The sequence below is a fragment of the Montipora capricornis genome, chromosome 14, assembly GCF_036669925.1.
Source record: "Montipora capricornis isolate CH-2021 chromosome 14, ASM3666992v2, whole genome shotgun sequence".
In the NCBI taxonomy this organism is placed as follows: domain Eukaryota; kingdom Metazoa; phylum Cnidaria; class Anthozoa; order Scleractinia; family Acroporidae; genus Montipora; species Montipora capricornis.
Window position 1 is genome coordinate 26,814,109 of NC_090896.1, and position 20,344 is coordinate 26,834,452.

Consider the following 20,344-nt stretch of genomic DNA (forward strand, 5'->3'; position numbering starts at 1 on the left):
CCATTTGTTCTTCGTAGACTTTCTTCAGACTTTCCCTTCGCTTAGCAAAAACAATTTGTCCAAGAGCATCACTTAAAGATGATTCCTCAGTATTGCACTGCGCATCCTATACTGCGCATAAGGTGTGTCAATATTTGTAAACTGGTCAAAAATTTGCAACAGTGCAAATACGGCGTAAGTCGATCATACACGCTGAAACAGTTCTCAAAACACGTGAGAAAATTTGTGAATGACCCATAACTCTTTACGAAAAAGCACGCGCATTCCGAGAACATAGCGAATTTTGTTGTTTCGATCTACGATAATCGAGATAGACAGGTATGATGGTGTTTTACTCTTAAACGAGCACGGTGATCTATATTTTTTTATGGTTTAATTTTGGTGTACAAATTATCTCCTTCAAATCAAACATTTAATTAAAAAACGTTGTCGGAGGGAAAAAAAAGATATAGCAAAAAACGTACACAAAGCCCCTTACCCAGGGATGTAAATTATACTCTTGAAAACAACGACTCGAGAAACTCTTTGAGTCGACGTCGTTTTAAGGTGAGTGATTTTTCCATCAACTATGTAAGACAGTGTTCCATATGCGCTAGACTTTCTACAGGTGTTTTTTCAAGTGTTACTTAAAAACCCTCTCGTTTAGCTACCGAAAAATGTACCCTGAGCCGATGAAATGACGCGCGTGATTAAAATCAGTACACACATCAATGGGGTAAGATTGGCCCATTATATCTCTTAAGCAAGCATGGTGACTTATCTTTTTTATTGTTGTTCTCAAAGCAGGGATTAGTAGGAAACATTCAGGGAAAGTTTCAAGAAAATGGTTCGACAACTTTTTTTTCTGAGGAATCACCTTAAGTTCTGCCGGGAGACAAATAGTGCCAGCAGCTTGCGTCACTACAGGTGCAGCTGAAACGCAAGATAGTTTCCTTCATTGTAACAAATCTGCCATTTCGAATTTGACTCGCCTTACACAAACACTAACATCGAGTAGGGGACTATCGTTTTTATACCCAAGGTTTAAAAAAAATAAGTTTTACCTGTTCTATAGAGTGTTTTCACTCATGTGATAAGCAGCCTTGTTTTTCCAAAGAAACGAAAGAAAGCGTTTGCATGACAACTGAGCTTAATTCTCGGGGAAATAGTTGGGAACATGGCCGCCATGACGTCACGTGAAAACACTCTTTGGTACTAATGAGTTCTTTGCACAGCTGCAGTTGCCCTTTGAAAGCGCTATTTATTACCACGAAGCTTGCTTGCAGGAGGTAGATGTTGTTGTGGGAAGAGAAAACCTCTTCGCTCTTCCCATTCCCCACCCTATCGTTTTGTCACCCTGCCCAGACCTATACCACGCTCTTCTACTGCGGCGACAACAACATCTACCGCCTGAAAGCAGGCTGATCACCACGTTATTTGTCGTGCCACTTTGAAAGCTTTGTTTAAAATAATGCGGTGTCTTAAACACTGGTTGTTGCATACGTAAATAACCGGAGCGCTTTTCGCAGGAGCCATTGTTCACGCGAAATCAAATAATTGTCTTCTCTTGGGGATGGACGTGGAATAGTGAATAATGAATAACGACTTAAAAAAGAACATTCGGAATAAAGAATTTTAAGATTGCCATTAACGAATAACAAATACGGATAAATGAATAACGAACAAAATTTCAATAATGAAATAACTCGGAAAAAAAATAGAAGGGATAATGAATAAATGATATCAATTATTCGGCTTTCACAAACAGTTGGGGTATTTGATAATTATATTATCACCACATCTAATTTTTGGGGGGCTTTAAATTTTAGGAAAGTACTAAGCAATAATAACCCACAAGCTACGCTTGCGCTAGGAAGAGGAAAAACAGATAAAATAGCCGATGGATACATTTCTTTCAGAAAAAAAAATAGCGGAAAGAAACACATGGACGATGCGACGCGGCGTGGGTTAGCGGATTCAGACAAAGGATCTTATTAGAACTTGACTTCAGACTCCTCCGACGAAGTGTATCCGGGATGAAGTCGTGAACTAAAATCATGGGAATTCAAGGTCCTAAATTGGCTCTATCAGCAAACAGCCAGTGAATAAGACCAAGGCTATTTTCTATGCTTTACTACAACATGACGCTAACGCCTTCAAAAGTGTGCTCTGTAACTTTTGAAGGCGATCAAATGAAGCAAAACCCCGACTTTTACTTTTTAATTTTTTGGGTGACAAACTCACGGCTGCAAGATATAAATTCCCGAAAAACGAAATTTCGATTGAGTTGGAACTTTGTACCTTCGCGTTTCAACCTTACAAAACTCGACAAAGCAATTTCTTGAATAATATATAAAATATTCTAATTACCACTTCTTTTAAGCTTTAATTTGTGCTGTAATCGGAAAGCGCTACATCTGTTTCACTGAAGATACGCACGAAGGTTCTTCGACCAAAAAAAACAATTCATTTTTTTCTTTGGATTTCAAAACTATGTTAACTAAACACTAAGTGACCCAAGTTTTAAGTTCTGATTTTAAAAAGACACCTGTTTATTTTAACTGGAATTTTCTTATTTACTGGTCCGCCATTACTAACTTTAAAATATTGGGAGAGCTGGGTCGAGGATAAAATGACGTCAAATACTCAATAGTTTAAGAATGCAATGCGTGTGTAAGCCGCAGAATTAATACGCAGCACGGGAGTTTCGGGCTTTCAGATTTTTAAACTCCTGTTTTGCATATAAATTAAGTTGCGTTTACACGCTGAAATTTTAAGCTAGTGACGAAATTACGTCACTTTCCCTAGGTCCAACCATCTGAGGTCCAATCGGTCAGTTTTGAACGTGAGTAATGGCGGACCGTCAAATCCAAAACTTACACTCAAAATAAACAGCCTTTAGATAAAAATCAATGTTCAAAATTTTGCAAATTAGGTGTTAAGCGAACACGTTACCAAAATCTGAAGAAATAAATTGTAGCACTTTAAGCTTCATTTACACTAGCAAGTTTTCCTTGACAAGTTTTCCTTGGCAGTGTAAATGGAAAAATATGACAGTTTTTTTCCTTCACAAGTGTCCTTGTTCAAAAACTGGCATGCTAGTTTTTGAACAAGGACAGTTGTCAAGGACGATATTGCTAGACTAAATTACTTGTCAAGTGCACTTCTCAAGGAAAACTTGTTATATTTTACATTTATATTACCAAGGAAACCTTGTCAAGGAAAAATATGTCAAGGAGAACTTGGTAGTGTGTACAGTCGGCAAGTTCTCATTGACAAGTAGACTTGTCAAGGAAAACTTGCTAGTGTAAATGAGGGTCTAACAAGTTAACTAATTAGCCATCTTTCGAAGAGACCTTGACCTGCTAACGAGGCGGTTATATTCTTTGATGGCAGATGACGTCACGGCAGCCATTTTGGTGGAAAGAACAATAGCGCAAAAGTCTTTTGGGAATTGACTCTATTATGATGTAAAATTTGAGCTGCATTTTCCTATTGTTTTGGCACCAACATGGCCGTCTTATCACGTGAGTGCAATCAAAGAATTACTGCTTTATTTGTCATGCCGCTTGGGAGACCCTGATTAAAATGAAACTATTGAAGGGCCGCAGCCAGGATGGAACATAGTTAAAATTTAAAAAACGATCTCTGACTAAAATGATTAAAAAACTACGAGCTTTCGACTGCCCGAAATGCAGTCTTCGACGGGTAAAATGAATGATAAGAAATCGATGAGAAAATTTAAATAAAAACGTACATTGCAAAATGATGAGAATGTAGAAAATTTATGAATATTTGTTAAAAAGAATGTTGTATTGTCCAGGTAAAGGGCACGAATTGTTATCTGCGTTGGGTGTCACTGTGGTATGCCACGCTTCTAATGTTTTTCTCGTTCTAAAAGTGCCTTTGTCAATAACTGACGCATTCTCGAAATCAATGGCGTGGTTATTGGAGAAAACATTAGAAGCGTGGCATACCACAGTGACACCCAACGCAGATAACAATTCGTGCCCTTTACCTGGACAATACAACATTCTTTTTAACAAATATTCATAAATTTTCTACATTCTCATCATTTTGCAATGTACGTTTTTATTTAAATTTTCTCATCGGTTTCTTATCATTCATTTTACCCGTCGAAGACTGCAGTTCGGGCAGTCGAAAGCTCGTAGTTTTTTAATCATTTTAGCCAGAGATCGTTTTTTAAATTTTAACCCTGATTAAAATGATGCGAAGTCTAAATGCTGGTTTTTGGTCAATTGCCGAAAAAGTTTATTAATCTGTTAATAAGCACTTTTACCAAGGAACCTTGACCTGATAGTGAGGTGGTGTGAAATAGTTATCTTACTCTTGTTTCACAAAGTCAATTTGATTGTAGTCATGTTGGAGTGGAACCAGTTACATCGCTTCTATAATAATTATGAAAGCGCTGTTTAATGCAACATTCTTTTTAAGAACAAGGACGCCTACGGTGATGCAGCAAAAGAAAAAACAAAACAAAACAAAACAAAAAACAATTAGAACGTACCAGCAGGGAAAAATCAATGCTGGCTTCCGCAAATATGTTCCCTAAACTCTTTGTAACCACGGAGGAGACGGTGAAACCCACGACGCGTCTACCACATTGCTGGTTACTCCAAGGTGGTGGGGGGGGGTGCTTCGTGAGTCACAGCTCCATGTACATCAAAACATGCTTTCCCATAAAACAGACGGCCACATTGTTCGCCGAGTAAGGATGCAGACCGATAGTATGTCTCAGCGCGATCTTCGTATCCATCCTTCAAACAGGGCCACAATGATTGGTCTTGTTTGCGGGGCTAGCGTGCTGACCTTGATGATCGTATGGGATCAGGCATCAAGCGCAAAAGTAGCTCTTGCGAAAGAAGCGCGGCAAGAGGTTGATGGTGTGGTAATGGCCATCCTCGTGAAGGATGCCTAACAAGGTCTCTCTCGCCTTACCCATGAGCGAAAGTAGCACTTGATTACTTCTGTTGGCATCGACGACGCTGATCTGCGAAAATGACAACAAAAGGGACAAGCAGATTGCTCAACCTGCTTCTTACCTTGTAGTCGTAGAGGATCGGAGCGGAGGTATCAAAATCAATGCAGTTCTTCAAGTCCACAGGGTTTGGGGTTATGTGCACCTCTTCCTAAAGAACAGTGACAGCAGCATTGCGGTGTTGTGGAGATTAATCAAAAGCCTCCATTTCCAACCGGAAAATGTGGGTCAAACGTGTGGATAGCACTACTTTCTTCAAGTCGAGTTTAGAAGTCTTGCAATTTATCGAAAGTATCAACAACTTGCTTGGTGACGCAAACAAGATTTCAACTACAAAGATGTTCAGCAAAAGCTGAAATTATCTTTTGGACCTACAATAGGGGAAATCTTCCGGTGAGGGCTACAAGCCCCAAATAAGCAACCTCTTGGCAGGATCTTATTATTATGCTCAACTGCTGGCACGTTTTTTGGAAAAATAGCGCTTCATCATGCAGAAATGGAATGGTCTTGACTGATTTATTTGGTGTTCGTTTGAGGCAAAAAGCCGGACGTTTTGACCTGTTGTACTATCAAGCCAAAACTGTGAGTCCCTAATGCTTAGCGCCAGGACTTCGGACGAATAATTAAACTCTTAACTGGTTAAACCCGCTATAAGTAACTTTGAATTTTCACATTTGCCCTTGGCCGAAGAGTAGAAGTGACGTGGCATTGACATCACGACGCACATGCGTGACAGAACATCGAGGCCTTTTTGCTATGCCTTTCATAGCACTAAATTAAATAGCATTCTTAGTTTTTACACCTTAAAATGAATGAACAAGGCTATTACCATGAAATAGTTCTTTCTTCAGGTACATTCCATCCAAAATGCCTTGCATCCTTGAAATGAAGCAGTGGACAATACAGCGAAAGTGAGTTTTGGAAGCAGTAGTAGTTTTAAGTTTTATACTCAGTTGAACATTACCAGCTTTTTAAAATCAGTTTAGCTGTGAGAGGACAAATGATAATGATGATGATGATGATGATGATGATGATGATGATGATGATGATGATGATAATAATAACAATACTTGAGTAGACAAGAATGTTTCGCGTGGATGGCGACCTGGCAACGCGCACCGACTCATACGATCGCGGGTATGATGGAGCTGTATGAGCAGATGCTAACAACAAAGGTATACTCCTCTCATAAGATCAGTACCCCCTGAAAATGAAAGCACCTGTAGGTTGTGTAGGAAAGGAACAGAAAGTATGGCACACGTGATCGCGGGATGTTCAGCGCTGGCCCAAAGTAAATACCTTGAGAGGTGTTGTACTTTGAGCTTTTACGAGACCTTAAGCTGGTTGATGAGGTCCCCCCATGGTACTCCAAGATACAACCCAAGTCATTGTATAAATCTCAAGATGTGCAAACGTTTTGGGATATTCCCGTCTTCGCAGAGCATAACGAGGTGAGGGAAAACCGGGTGGATGCAAGGATCGACAACTATTGAGAGAAGATAGTGAGTACCATCGAGATGAGCTGTCCGTGGGTCGAGAATCGTGGCAAGAAAGATGAAGAGAAAACATTCAAGTATGGACAGCTTCGATGGGAGCTGAAAGCAAAGTACATGTACAAGGCTTATAAGATCAACCAATACAATGTGATCATAGATGTGGTGCGAGGCTGGAGTGTGGACATGGAAAGATCCCTCAGGGTGCTCCTAGGTGTTAGGTGCAGAGAAATCTTAAGCCTAATGCAGAGATCGGTCATTTCAAGTACACTCCACATCGTTCGGACATTCAAGGTTAGGGTTAGGGTTAGGGTTAGGGTTAGGGTTAGGGTTAAAGGGTTGACTTTAAGACGGTAGTAACCAGCTGCCAGTCTTTCTAGCAAATGTTAGGTCGTCGTTTTTAAATTAGTTTTTTACAGGCATACGAGCCGGTTGTAATTACCGTTATTAGCTTTTTACTATTTTGCACTTAGTATATTATAGAAAGTTACAATCCCTGAAGGAGCATAGGTTACGTTAATACGCCTTATGTTCTTTAGTAAGTTCAGCATCAAGAAGTACAATACTGCTATAATAATAATAATAATAATAATAATAATAATAATAATAATAATAATAATAATAATAATAATAATAATAATAATAATAATAATAATAATAATAATAATAATTTGTCCCACCATGGTTCTCCCAAGTAAAACCCAAACCGGTATATGAAAACGACCAGTTTCAAGCCTACTGGGATGTCCCGCTCTATGCTGAGCACACGGAGGTGAGAGCAAACAGAATCGATGCCCGTTTTATCGACCACCAACAGGAGAAGGTGATAGCACTAGAGATGAGCTGTCCATGGATTGATAACCGAACAAGTAAGGAAGAGGAGAAGACAGCCAAGTATGCCCCCCTAAGATGGGAGATAAAGCGACAGTACCCTGGGTACGATGTGCAACAATACAACATCATTATTGACGTGCTAGGTGGATGGTCCACAGACATGGAGGAGGGAATGAGGAATTTACTCGGGTCAAGAGTGAGAACTAAAGGAGTCCTGCTAAAGATGCAGAAATCGGTCTTATCAAGCTCTCTTAATATTGCCCGCACTTTTAAAGTAATCACATAAACTTTACGAGCAGTATAACACGAATTTCATTTCAGCAAAGGATATTATTGTAAAAAAAAAAAAGTATTATTATTATTTTTTTATTATTATTCATTTTTTTAAAAATTTTAGCAATCACTTCTTTTATATTTTCACATAGTTTAATAGATTTAAGTGGATAATACTTTTAGAAAGATATTTGTAAATAGGACTTGAACATGGTGTTTTTAAGGAGCTCCTGGGTTACGATTAACGCCCCTGGTAGCTTTAAGGTATTGACATTCAAAAGTTTCAAACTGTCATAATAATGGTAGAGGACTCATATCATTGAGGACTGTATAAACCAAGCATGGTTATCATTGGAAACGTATGTCCAATTGAGTGAAGAAGAACTGTTGAAAGCAGTTAGGGCAGAGGTTACTGGTCAGGAAACAGCAACCAGTTTTAAAGTAAGAAGAAGGGCTGAAAACACCCAAGAATGGAAAGAAAAGCCTCTACATGGACAACTTGTAAGAGAGACTGAAGACCAGAGTAATGAGGAAACATGGAGCTGGCTGAACCAAGGAAGTCTTTAGAGAGAGAGAGAGAAGCACTAATAATTGCTGCACAACATCAAGCAATACGGACAAACTACATTCAAGAAACCATTGACAAATCCCAGATAGATGCTAAATGTAGAATGTGCAGAGACAATTTTAAATGAAATTTAAGTCACATCGTCAGTGGTTGTTCAAAATTGGCACAGAAAGAATACACGAAAAGGCATGATAATGTGGCCAGGGCAATTCACTGAGATCTGGCGGGAAAATGCGGGTTCCACCGGAGTGATAAATGGTACAATCACGTCCCTGAGAGCATACTGGAAAATGAGAACTATAAACTCCTTTGGGACTTCAGCATACAGACGGACCATAACATCGAGGCTACATGTAGGAGGCCAGATTTAGTGCTTGTTGACAAAAGCAAGAAAAGCTGTCATATAATAACCGTGGGAATTCCAGAAGACAGTGGAGCAAAAGAAAAGGAGGCCAAGAAGGTTGAAAAGTACCAAAATCTGGCTGGAGAATTGAGTAGAATATGGGAAGTGAAAACCAAAGTCGTACCAATAATATTGTATTGGGGGCTTTAGAAACAGTGCCATTGCGATTGAAGGGCAACTTAAAGGGCAGAGGAGTAGACACATCAATTACCTTAATCCAGAAGTCTGCATTGCTGGGTTCAGCAAGGATACTAAGAAAAGTATTGAAAATGTAAAGGACAGGAAAAAGAAACATTTTGGTGTTCTTTGGCAACTTGTTGTTGCCCGACACCACAATTTTACCAGCTGTTAAATAAGCTGAGTAGCATGACTATGATGATGATGATGATGATGATGATGATGATGATGATGAGGATGATGATGATGATGATGATGATGATGATGATGATAATAGCAGAGCTCTCTTAATTAGGGTGTATGTGGTTTGATTATTAAACCACTGGCAGGGACAAAAACACCAAATACATGTACCAAGGAGGAGACCTCATCACTTTAAAACTGGAATATAACACAATACTGGCTTGCAAATTCTCCACTGGCATAGAAAAAAAAACAATTACATTGTGATTAACTAATGATAAATCAATTCACAATTAATCATGTGTACAGTGTACATGTATGTGTTGTTCTTTGTCCTGATGATACATGTACTTGCACAGCTGCAAATCTTATCAGTTGTAAATGTGATACAATCAACTCTTTCACTAGATGTTACTATTGATTCTTGGAGCATTCTAATTATATCACATCCTATGTGTTTTATGTTATCTTTCCCATTTAAGATTTTGTCACTCTTATTATGAAAGGAGCTGTGGGTTGGATCTGCATCATTGGTTTTTATACATGTATTTGTGGTACAGGTTGGGAAAGACCTTGAAGGAAACTTAATGTTCTATAAATTGTTTTTTCACCTGCCTTTGTTGGTAAATTGATTAAATAAATGAATAAAAAAATAATTCTTGGCCCCATTTTGCTGCAAAAGGTCAAATCAGTTTAGGTGCAGTTTAAGATTCTATCAACCACTAACACAAGTAATGTCAGAATGAGAAGTACAGGCAGTATATGATGCATAAATTTTGGCACCTCGGCGTAAATTAAATAGCCTGTACAGTAACTGATGTACACAGTACAGTATATTGTAAATGAACTTACAACCTTCAAGAATTCTCCCAGCACTGCAGCTTGATGCATGAGCTTCTTTGGTATGCAGCCCACATTAACACAGGTCCCACCAAGACCCCAAATGTTTCCTTGTCAAAAAGAAATCAGAGTTAGATTGGCTTTTTCAACAATAGGATTGTCTTACAATGTACATGTAACATTAGATTAATTTAGATACCAGTATTCAGAAATTCCCTCTCCCTAGGAAGTCAATAATAATGAACAATTATGGCACTTGTAGGAATTTGCAGGTCTGGAATCCATGCGTTTGTAGGAATTTTTACGAACCACGCGGGGCTGCAGGAATCCCACAATAATAACTTGAAAAGACAATTAAATAATGTAGCTTTATTCTTGTTAAATGATCATCAACAGGTTGCTTTTTCCAGTTTATTAGCCAAGCTACTATTAGGTAAGCCTGGTTCTACGTGTAAACCTTGACAACAGCAGAAGGACATTCAAGTAACAGTCACGCTTCACAAATACTTAGGCCAACAAATTGAGCGACTCTCAACTACCAGTAAGTGGCTTCATAGCTCAGTTGATAAGAGCACTGCACTGGCTTTATAGAGGTTCTGGATTCGAATCCCAGAAGAGACAATTATTGCTTAAATTGTCTAGTTAGTTCAATCATTTCTCCAATTCATCTCTAAACCACACTTCAAAAACATTTGTCAACCAAAGACAAACTTTCCTTGCTTTCTACCATTGGTCGGAAAACTGCCTTGGTAACCACATGTTTATCCTTGCAGGAAAAATATAATGATATCATGATTGCAGGAATCCATAGGAATTTGTAGGAATCTACTACAATATACGGTGAACGAAAACATTCAATAATAATTTTGTTATGCTTTTCGCAGTATGTCTGATAATAATAATACTTATTAAAATAATAAAAATGAAAATATTATTTATTATTAGCAAGTACCTGATGAGACTGTTGGTAATTACAGCTGTACTCAAACACAAATATCAATGACAATTAAATTTGCAATATATATATATATCTGAGCGAATTTGCTAAAAGGTAGCTACTGGAGTTTTCGCTTGAGCACGGGCGCAGCCCGTGTTCAAGCCATTGTGGCCTCTCAAAATTGAGGGGGCTTGCCGTCAAGGCCTGCTTTGCCAAACAGCCCAGGGACAGTTCTAACTGTGAGTTGTGTGTCAAAAGCACAGGGCTGGGGGGGTTGCTGCTTTGAGACTTTAACTGCAGTTAGAGTTTGTGGCCTTGTTAAGTCAGACTTAACACTGTAGCTTGTCTTGATTGGCAATTTTTCCTGGACTAGTCTAGGCTTCAATGATAGTTTGCTTTTGATCACCAATTAGATTGAACCCACACTGTGGTGTGGGTAGGTGATTGTTAGTTGTCTGACCAAAGCACAGGGGTGGGGAGGGTAGCTTTTCTTTTACGTCTGTGACAGTAGCAGAATTGGCTTGTTTTCACAATTTCTGCAGGCACCTTTTGACAAATCCAGTTAGAAATTTATAGTTATCTGTGCGTTTCTCTCCAGAATGGCATTCTGTGAGCCAGGCTGAGTAAATCGAGTGTGATCAGCCGATTTTTGACTGAATTTTAGGCGTTTTGCCCTTGATATCTGAGCGAATTTGCTAAAAGGTAGCTACTGGAGTTTTCGCTTGAGCACGGGCGCAGCCCGTGTTCAAGCCATTGTGGCCTCTCAAAATTGAGGGGGCTTGCCGTCAAGGCCTGCTTTGCCAAACAGCCCAGGGACAGTTCTAACTGTGAGTTGTGTGTCAAAAGCACAGGGCTGGGGGGGTTGCTGCTTTGAGACTTTAACTGCAGTTAGAGTTTGTGGCCTTGTTAAGTCAGACTTAACACTGTAGCTTGTCTTGATTGGCAATTTTTCCTGGACTAGTCTAGGCTTCAATGATAGTTTGCTTTTGATCACCAATTAGATTGAACCCACACTGTGGTGTGGGTAGGTGATTGTTAGTTGTCTGACCAAAGCACAGGGGTGGGGAGGGTAGCTTTTCTTTAAGTCTGTGACAGTAGCAGAATTGGCTTGTTTTCACAATTTCTGCAGGCACCTTTTGACAAATCCAGTTAGATATATATATATATATATATATATATATATATATATATATATATATATATATATACATGTACCAATAAATTTTCCTAACTTTTCAGCCAACCACTTCTGCAATCACCATTCAAGCCCGTAGGAAAAATTGAGTAATTACCTTTTTTTTTTCCTTTAAAAGTCAGTACACTGTATTATTGTGAGAGGCGCGGTGGCCTCATGGTTTACTCTCACAGTGCCTCTCTCCACCCAGGCGTATAAATGGTTACCCACGAATCTAATGCTGGGGGTAACCCTGCAATGGACTGGCATCCCATCCAGGGGGGAGTACAAAAATACTCCTAGTCGCTTCATGCTACAGAAACAGGAGATAAGCGCTGGCCTGATGGGCCTTCTAGGCTCAAAGCAGACTTCACCTTACACTGTATTATTGAAATTTCCACTTTCTTTTAACATTGCAATCAATACATTAAATTATTATATCTTTAACTTCCAGAGCATCCCAAGACTTGCCTATGTAAATAAGATGACTTGTTGCTGAGACCAAGAATGGGATTGAGATGTGTCTCACAGATATTGACAAGTGGATGGATCTTAATAAACTAAAGCTCAACAAAGGGAGTCAATGCTGGACTCACTCACTCTGGAAGTTGACACTGAACAAGCGTCCGATTATGCACACAACATTGGCGTGGTGTTTGACACTACAATTATGTTAGAAAAGCATGCACGTAAATGCACAGGTTGAATCATCCATTTAATTCCAGGAATATTGCTTAAGTTAGGAAGTATTTGTCTTTTGAAACATCTACAATTAAATTTTTGTGGGTTCACTCATTTGTTTGCTTGACAACTGACAACTGTAATGCATTACAGATGTACTTTATGGTCTCCCTAAATACTTAATAGAAAAGATACAGAGACTTATAAGGGATTAAGCCCACCAGATCACTGTGCTTTCTTTCTGCTCCATTAAAGCTCAAACCTGCTAAGTACAATAATTATGATGAATTATGGTCTCAGGTCTTTTAAGTACAAATGCCTCCTAGACTATTGCAGAATGAGTCAACAGCAACAGTATGCTTGCCTGATAGTTTATTGCTTTTGAAGTCTAGGCTAAAGACGCACCTTTTTGAACTTGCTTTTGAGTTGTAGCTACATGTATTTATTTGTTTATTTATCTATTTTTTTTATTTTATTTTTTTTCCTGTGATTAATTTTTAATTTGTATGTGTACCGTAAAAATTAGGATATTAAATTTTGTCATTTTTATGCTTTATGTAAGCCCTTAGAAATGGTGTTATAAGCATTATATAAATGCCATTTTTATTATTATCATCATCATCATCATCATTATCATCATCATTATTATTACAGTATTTTCATTATAAGCTGACAGCCAGTCTACAGTACCTTGTGTGGATGGGTGGACATAGTCCAAGACAGCAACTTTTTTTCCATACTTAGCAGCTGACAAGAGAGAAACAAAAAAATTAATTAGTGTACATGTATATTAACCAGATAATTTTTTCAAGCGGAGGGTCATGTAGACCATTTGAGGAGTCACACAGACGACGTGCCAGTAGAGGCTCTTTGGAGGTGGGGGTGGGGGAGGGGGCTAACATGAGCTCACACATTTACATGTTGAATCACACATTCTTGAGGTACAATTTTTTTGTAAAGTTGTGTCCCATTTTGGGGTCATTTAGTTTTTTAAGGTGTGGTAATAAATTCAGTTCAAAGATGAAGAGATGTTCTCAATGCACAAAACATGCTCTTGTAAAAATAAGCATTTCTTAATTAAGTTAAATAGTCTGCAAAAAAATTAACTACAAATTATTGCTATGACAGACGTTTTCCTTCATGTCATGCATCTCTGGCAGTTGCACAAAGCAAACATTTATTCCATTGTTGTTTCCGCTTCATACATGTAATTCCTCTTCGTTTCAGCCTAATGTGATGTTAATTCACTGTGCCAGGTCAATTTTTTTTCCCTTACTTTTGCACCAAAAAGTATCACAAAATCCGGAAGAGTTATCAGTAAAAGACTAGCCAAAAAACAGATAAAGAAGAAAAAACTAGTTTTATTAAATTCTGAGACCGTAAAAACACAGACTTCTAGATCTATGATCAGGGTCACATTCCGTCAAGGATAAGGTCAAGTTCTGTCAAAAGGAAGAAATTGATCACATACTAGGCAACCACAAAGGTGCACGTGATCACCTTAAATGTATGTCAAATTACTTGTTTACAAAGAAATGAACTACAGAGAAGAATTTGAACACAGGTTCGTCAACCTCTTGTCACATACTTTCAGAGCTAAACAATGTACTTTTCAGCCAGGAACTTATGTCTTTTGTTCTCTAATTTTGTTCTTAGACTAATATTGAACTAAACATTTACATGTACATTATTCATCTGTTGCTTAGGAAGCCTTCTTTGTTAGGTTTTTTACCCGAGATCCGTCTCTTATCTGGAACACTGCTAAAAACACTAAAATCTGTTTTGTAGATACTTTACAGAGGTGCCAACCTATGGAGATCTAAAATCTTGAGATTTTTCCCATCCTGTTTCCCCACCCCTCCCCCCTCGATCAACCTACCCACTCCCCATCCTCTCCCTCCCAAAAACGCACCCACCCATCCCCCAGCAGCTCCTTCAGAATACAAGAATATTCTGCCGCCATTGTGAATTTGCGAGAAAACAGGGTACTTATGTCAATACTTTTTATTAATCGGAGATCCAATCAAACAATTGGTTATATGGCTATGATAGCTAAAGGCAAGCCATTTTGTTTGGTTCTATTAAGGTGTGTTTAAAACTCAGAGATGAAGAAATGCATTAAGAAACAATGAAACGAGTTTGAAAAAATCGATTTTTTTTTCAACTTGGGGATGCAATTTGAGTCTAGAATGGAGAAACGTCTGTGAAAGGTTCAGAGTCGTTTTTATCCGGGAGATTTAATGACCCGTACGGGAGACCAGGAGATTCGTTCCGTATCCGGGACAGTTGGCGCGTATGACTTTATCACATGCCCTTTGCACTCAGTTTGTCCCTGAATTTGTGTACGCTACATGTACATCCTCAAAACAATAAGTTGCATGGCAGGTTTTGTTGGTAAACTAAAGATCTTGTTTGGATTGGTAAGCTCGATGAAACCCTTAATGTGCGATAATAAAATCTGACAGGTGAAAAAAAGCTTGAGTGCAATATGCCACTGCATGCAAAAAAGAAGCAAAGCAGAATTTTGCACTGTTCCATTCAGAAGAAATGGTTCTAGAAACCTTTAATTCATTGCTATTAGATGTTGAAGTATAAAACCTGTTTGTTCAACTTCAGAACTCTAAACTAGGAAATTTAAAAGCGTGATGCTAAAACCAGTACAAGTAACTTCTTCCCCTGTTCCTTCATTTTCATTTTCATGTTTTGTACATGTACATAATTTGTGATTTTGTTTTGGTCACACTTGCCAAAAATCTGGTTTGCATGTCTTTTTTGCGCTGTGCAGAGTTCATAAATTTAGTTCTGCTTAATACGCATCTGTACATGGAAAGCACTATTCCTAGAAAACAGCAAGCTTGCACACTGGTGTATCATTGTTTACGGTAGCTTGTAAAATAAGCTTGTATGACTGTGCATTCACCTTTTTCATCCGAATCCTGTCAACAATCACATTTTATTCACTCACGTAATTGAAAACTCATCATCTCATTAAAATCATGTACATGCACAAGAACTACACTGTATTAGTGAATTGATTTACAGAGGAAAAAACATTCGTAAAGGGATACCATGATAATTATTGTAATCAACCTGTGATGTACATGTAAATTACACTTGAGATAAATATTGCCTTTCTGATAACATGAGTTACTGCAATGTAAGGTTTCTTTACCTTCCTTGGAACATGCAAGGCCCCCAGACCCACCCCCAATAACAATAAGGTCATAATCTTGAGAATCTGAAAAGTAGAAAAAGAATTAGTGAGACTGACTGTCAGATTCATTCTAATGGTGTGCTCAGAATTAAGGCAAGGAAAAAGACCGGCTGTCTAATTTCTGTGCAAAAGTCATAATGATCGGATTATTATGTTCCATTAATTTTATGATCGAACCCTTCCACCCCACCATATGGAAGATAATTACCGGTATTCAAATGTGCCAACCACAGAAACAAAAGACCCTATGTTTCAACAGCCAAGGAGGCTCTGGTTGGCATATTAATGATAATGTGTGGTTCCAGAAAATATCCATACCCCCAACACGGAAGACAATTGGAAATTCCGAGGGAGAGGGGGAGTTAAAGGGCAGTAATTTCCAAGGGGTAGGGGGGTTTTGTGGGAAACTACTTTTCCAAAGGGTCACAAACCACATACAAAACATTGAAAGCAACATACGATCGATCTGAAGCACAAAACACACTATAGGACGATGTTTTGAAACAAAAGTCAGTTTTGAGATGAAGTTAATACTACTAGCTTCAATGTTTCCGTTTTTCTTTGAGTTAGCTAGCGCTACAATCTCCCGAAGCTAAGAACAATGTGTGTTTCATTTGGGACGGATTCAAAACATTTAAAATGGCGGTCTCAACTGGAGTCTCGTCCCCAGACTTCCACGTTTGTCTCTTTTTCGTCCAACCGACCGTCCAACACTTCCGTTCACTTGAGTATCACTTTTCGCTACCTTCACATGCAGTAAACACATTTTTGATAGGATTTATGTTTTACTGGGGGTAGTAACTCATTGAAAATGCGATCAGACGCAAGTTCCCACCATCTCAACGCTTGTGTGCAACGACATTTTCTTTTTTGTGGGTGGCATTTGGACCACGGACAGGAACCGGGAGTCAAGTTTTCTCTTCTTTGAGTAAACGCAATATTTATTGCGGCCTCGGGAAACGATTGTTGAGGTTCAGTTCGTTATGTCAAACTGGAAATTCTAAAACAGGAGTTTGACTACTCATTGGAGGAAGTAAATCGCGCCAAAAACGATAACAGTCGCCCTCTCGCTTCCATCCGTGGCTCAAAGGCAAGCAACAGTGAGGCTGTGTGTCATTTACCGGCGAGAAGGACTGCTGGAGAGTCAGTAAATTTGAAGACTGCACATAAATCGCCATATCTAAGTTTACAAATATGATGGATTATTTTGGCGTCAATAATATTCTTCGTAAAACAATCGCCTTTGTGACGACATTCACGAAACCTACCGCATCAACATGTGTGGTCCCTAAATATTAAAGAATCAACCTGAAGAAACTGACAAAATGTGTAGACAAAGGAACCTTGTAAGTTTCTGTTTTATTTACTATGGTTTGCGAAGTTGTTTAAGCAAGTGAAATGTTCTCATCGAAGTTCGCACTAAAACGTGAAACAGTCGACGTGCAACCCAAATGTTTAAGCTTTGCAAAGTTGATAGCGCACAAGCTGAAAGTTTAGCTGGATAATGAGCTTAACAAAGCGTTATATTTTTCTAAAAGTTAACCTTAATGTTTACACTGTTGTAATAAAATTCTACCGCAATTACGTAACTAATTCACTTTCGTTTTTATAAGTAAAAAAATTCTGGAAATTCCTGAGGGGAGGGGGGTCATCAAAGACCCCCCTGGAACGGAAAATCCTGGGGGGAGGGGGGGTGCAAATCAAAAAGTCTTCCGTGGTGGGGGTATGGATATTTTCTGGAACCACACAATAGGTGATGTCAATGATATCTTCTGCAGTTCAGTTGGCTACAGTGTATAGAGGACATCCATAAGAACACAAGTGGTAGGAATCTTCACTGGCAACAGCAAAATATGAAGGAGACAGGAAAGGCTTTTTAAAGGGTTCTGACAAAAAATCCGAGGGGTCGGAATCATAGACTACATGTACATACTCATGCTTCTATACCCCGGGTGAAGACTCCCTGTTTAGAGGAGTTTGTATATACCGAAACGTTTCGAAATGAGCCCTTAATTTTTATGCAGAATCAAATATCTGAATAGCATAATTGGAAAGAGAAGCATGTCTCCTTCTCATCGTACCGTAGTACATTCCGCGAGTTGTAACCTCTCAAAACTTCTTTCCTACCTTTTGAGGAACTCAAGGTACGAGATCGAGAGGCAAGAAGCTTGCCCGTTGTCAAATGACCTCTGATGTGTCTAAGACGAACTGAATGCCTTACAAAACTCATGAACGTTGATTGTGCTGTGTGGACCTCACTAAAATACCTCAAAGCATAAACTATGCTCAAAGATACAAGCAAACGTCATGTCTCTTCTACGACCAGAAATGTTCCAGGCGACTTCAGACTCAATATATGCCGGGTTACTAAGCTTGTCTCGTGCCCAGTCGCAAATGCAGCTCAATAACATCGCAGATCGGTAGAAAAAAACCAAAGTTATTAGATAGTATAGATTAAGTAATGGTCCGGCTAAGAAGCAGGCAGAAAAACAATAGCCCGCGGCAATAGCGTCGGTTAGTTAAAATGTGCCAACATTTTTAATCAAATTAAGTTCGGCTGTTCCCATTGGTGTAAGCAGCTAAAAGCGCGAAATTTGAATTTCAATGAAAAATGTAATCGACTTGCCGTCTAAAAAATTAGATTCTGTTTCGTAGAACAAATCATTATGCCTTCAAAAACTATGTTTGTAAATATCGTCAAGATTCTATGCGCCATTTGCCGATTGGCGAATGGCGCATAGAACAATGCCCAAATTTGGCCGAGAGACAGAGATCAAGGGCATGGGGAAGAAGAAATCCAAAAAAGGCTTTTTTTTCATTTTTTTCTCATCTTTTTTCGACATTTTCCGATATTAGCCAATCAGATGCCTCGATTGGAGCAGCAGCTTCTAAGTACTTTTGCCGCTGGGCTGCCTGCTTCTTAGCCGGACCATTACTTAAACTCCAAAAGATTAGAAAGTACGAAATGCGAGCGAAAAAAGCGAGCAAATCATCCGAGCGAAATCGAAAAAACTTGATGAGAACCGATGCAATGTCATGTAACAGCTTGTGGTCAGACAGACGCAGGCTCGTCACAAAAACATTTCTTACCTTTTCGCGTACTTCTAAACGTCGGAATTTAACCCAGCTGTCCAGAAAAACTTTTTTTTTTGCTTTCTTCAGATAGAAATTTGGCTTTCCGGCGAAAACACTTTTGGCTTGGCAACACTTAGATCAATCATTTACCATATAATGTCAAACTAAGGTATATGAGCTGATAACCGAGATTGAGTGAACCAATCAGAGCACGAGAATTGCATTATCCGGGGTTGAGAATTTAACAATGTTAGATATCATGTGACCTCGAAGTAACCAATGACAGCGCGCGCTGCTGGTTGAAAAAAATCAGTTTTATAACAAATTAAGTTGTGTCCATTGCTTTCTGAAGCAATCCAGCGGAACGGGCGCTAATATTATGTTCATCCAAAACAGGAACCATTCTCGTCACCAGAGCCTCGGATCGACCCAAGGATCTGGGAAACTCTGGGGTCGAGATAACAGGAACCAGAAAACTCTGGTTCCAGTTGAATAACTGCGCGTGCGTGAAAGGTCTTCTGACCCTGCGTGGAAAGTCAAACCGCTTTTGGAAACTCCTCTGTGTAGCAGTCATGCCTTAGGCTTCGAGTCTTTCGAAGCCATTAGAAATTCCTTCCGCATGTAACCGGTCAGTTATCTATACCCTTACCACACAACATTCGCAGTGTTTAATAGTTTCTGGAGAAAAAAAGACTTCGCAAATAATTATTCCTTCGAAACTAACATCCGGTAAAATGACAGCAGGGTTATTTCGTTTGAGGCCGGAGGCCGGACGTTTCGTCCTGTGGTTTCCCATTCCATTTCCGGTAGTTTGATGCCAATATTTGAGGGGTTTTTTCACTTACTTTTTAAAGAGAATTTGAGTGAGCTCCAGTCTTGCCTGGGAAACTGATTCTTGGGTTCCAGAGACACTGGAAACGGCATTTTTGAGTGTTCTATTAAAAAAAAAATGTCCTCGCCCCCAGACCCCCCTAGGATGTACTTGGACGGTTAGGAGAACTTGAAAACAAGCGCGGACGTCTTGCGTTAGTACTCTGCGGTTTCCCTATGCAATCTCTTGCTCTATCAGGGACTGATATCCCCTCGCTTAGACGCCGAAACCACTATGCATTGAAATCGTTTTTCCAATTTCGTGTGTTCAGCGCGTTAACAAACAATCAACGTTAGCTCTACACATTGCGTAGATTTTATTCATCGTACAAATTTCGCATAAACAATAGAAGACAAGCTTGAGAGTACATTGATTGATTGATTGATTCATTCATTCATTCCTTTCGTTTTTCCTTCCCTGCTTACTTTCTTCCTTGCGGCTTCCTTCCATCCTCTATCACTTTACATTCACATTCCGCTTTAGTTCGTTCCTTACTTCATTCCTTTCCGTACTTATGTTTCTTAATTTTAATTATGGATTCATTTATTAAAAACTGACTTTGTCGTTAATGGTTTTCTGATTCATCTTTCGGAACTTGATTATTTATCATTCTGTTCTAAAAAGCCTGAATTTTTCAGGCTTC

At 39.0% G+C, this 20,344-nt stretch overlaps 1 protein-coding gene across 2 annotated transcripts in view; it reads right to left on the bottom strand.

The window, feature by feature from the left end:
• Window positions 1–18,100, bottom strand: part of LOC138033373 (thioredoxin reductase 2, mitochondrial-like) — a 36,020-nt gene extending 17,920 nt beyond the window's left edge. The window contains exons 1-5 of one of the 2 annotated variants that reach the window (XM_068881113.1): window positions 17,883–18,100; window positions 15,714–15,779; window positions 13,232–13,288; window positions 9,765–9,859; window positions 5,808–5,857 (exon numbers count right to left, since the gene is read on the bottom strand). In XM_068881113.1, the coding sequence (XP_068737214.1) occupies window positions 5,808–5,857; window positions 9,765–9,859; window positions 13,232–13,288; window positions 15,714–15,779; window positions 17,883–17,985 (371 nt within the window). In that variant the 5' untranslated portion in view covers window positions 17,986–18,100. Of the gene's footprint in view, window positions 1–5,807; window positions 5,858–9,761; window positions 9,860–13,231; window positions 13,289–15,713; window positions 15,780–17,882 lie in introns of both variants that reach the window. The other variant, XM_068881112.1, reaches the window with a different exon arrangement.
• Window positions 18,101–20,344: the final 2,244 nt, after the last annotated feature.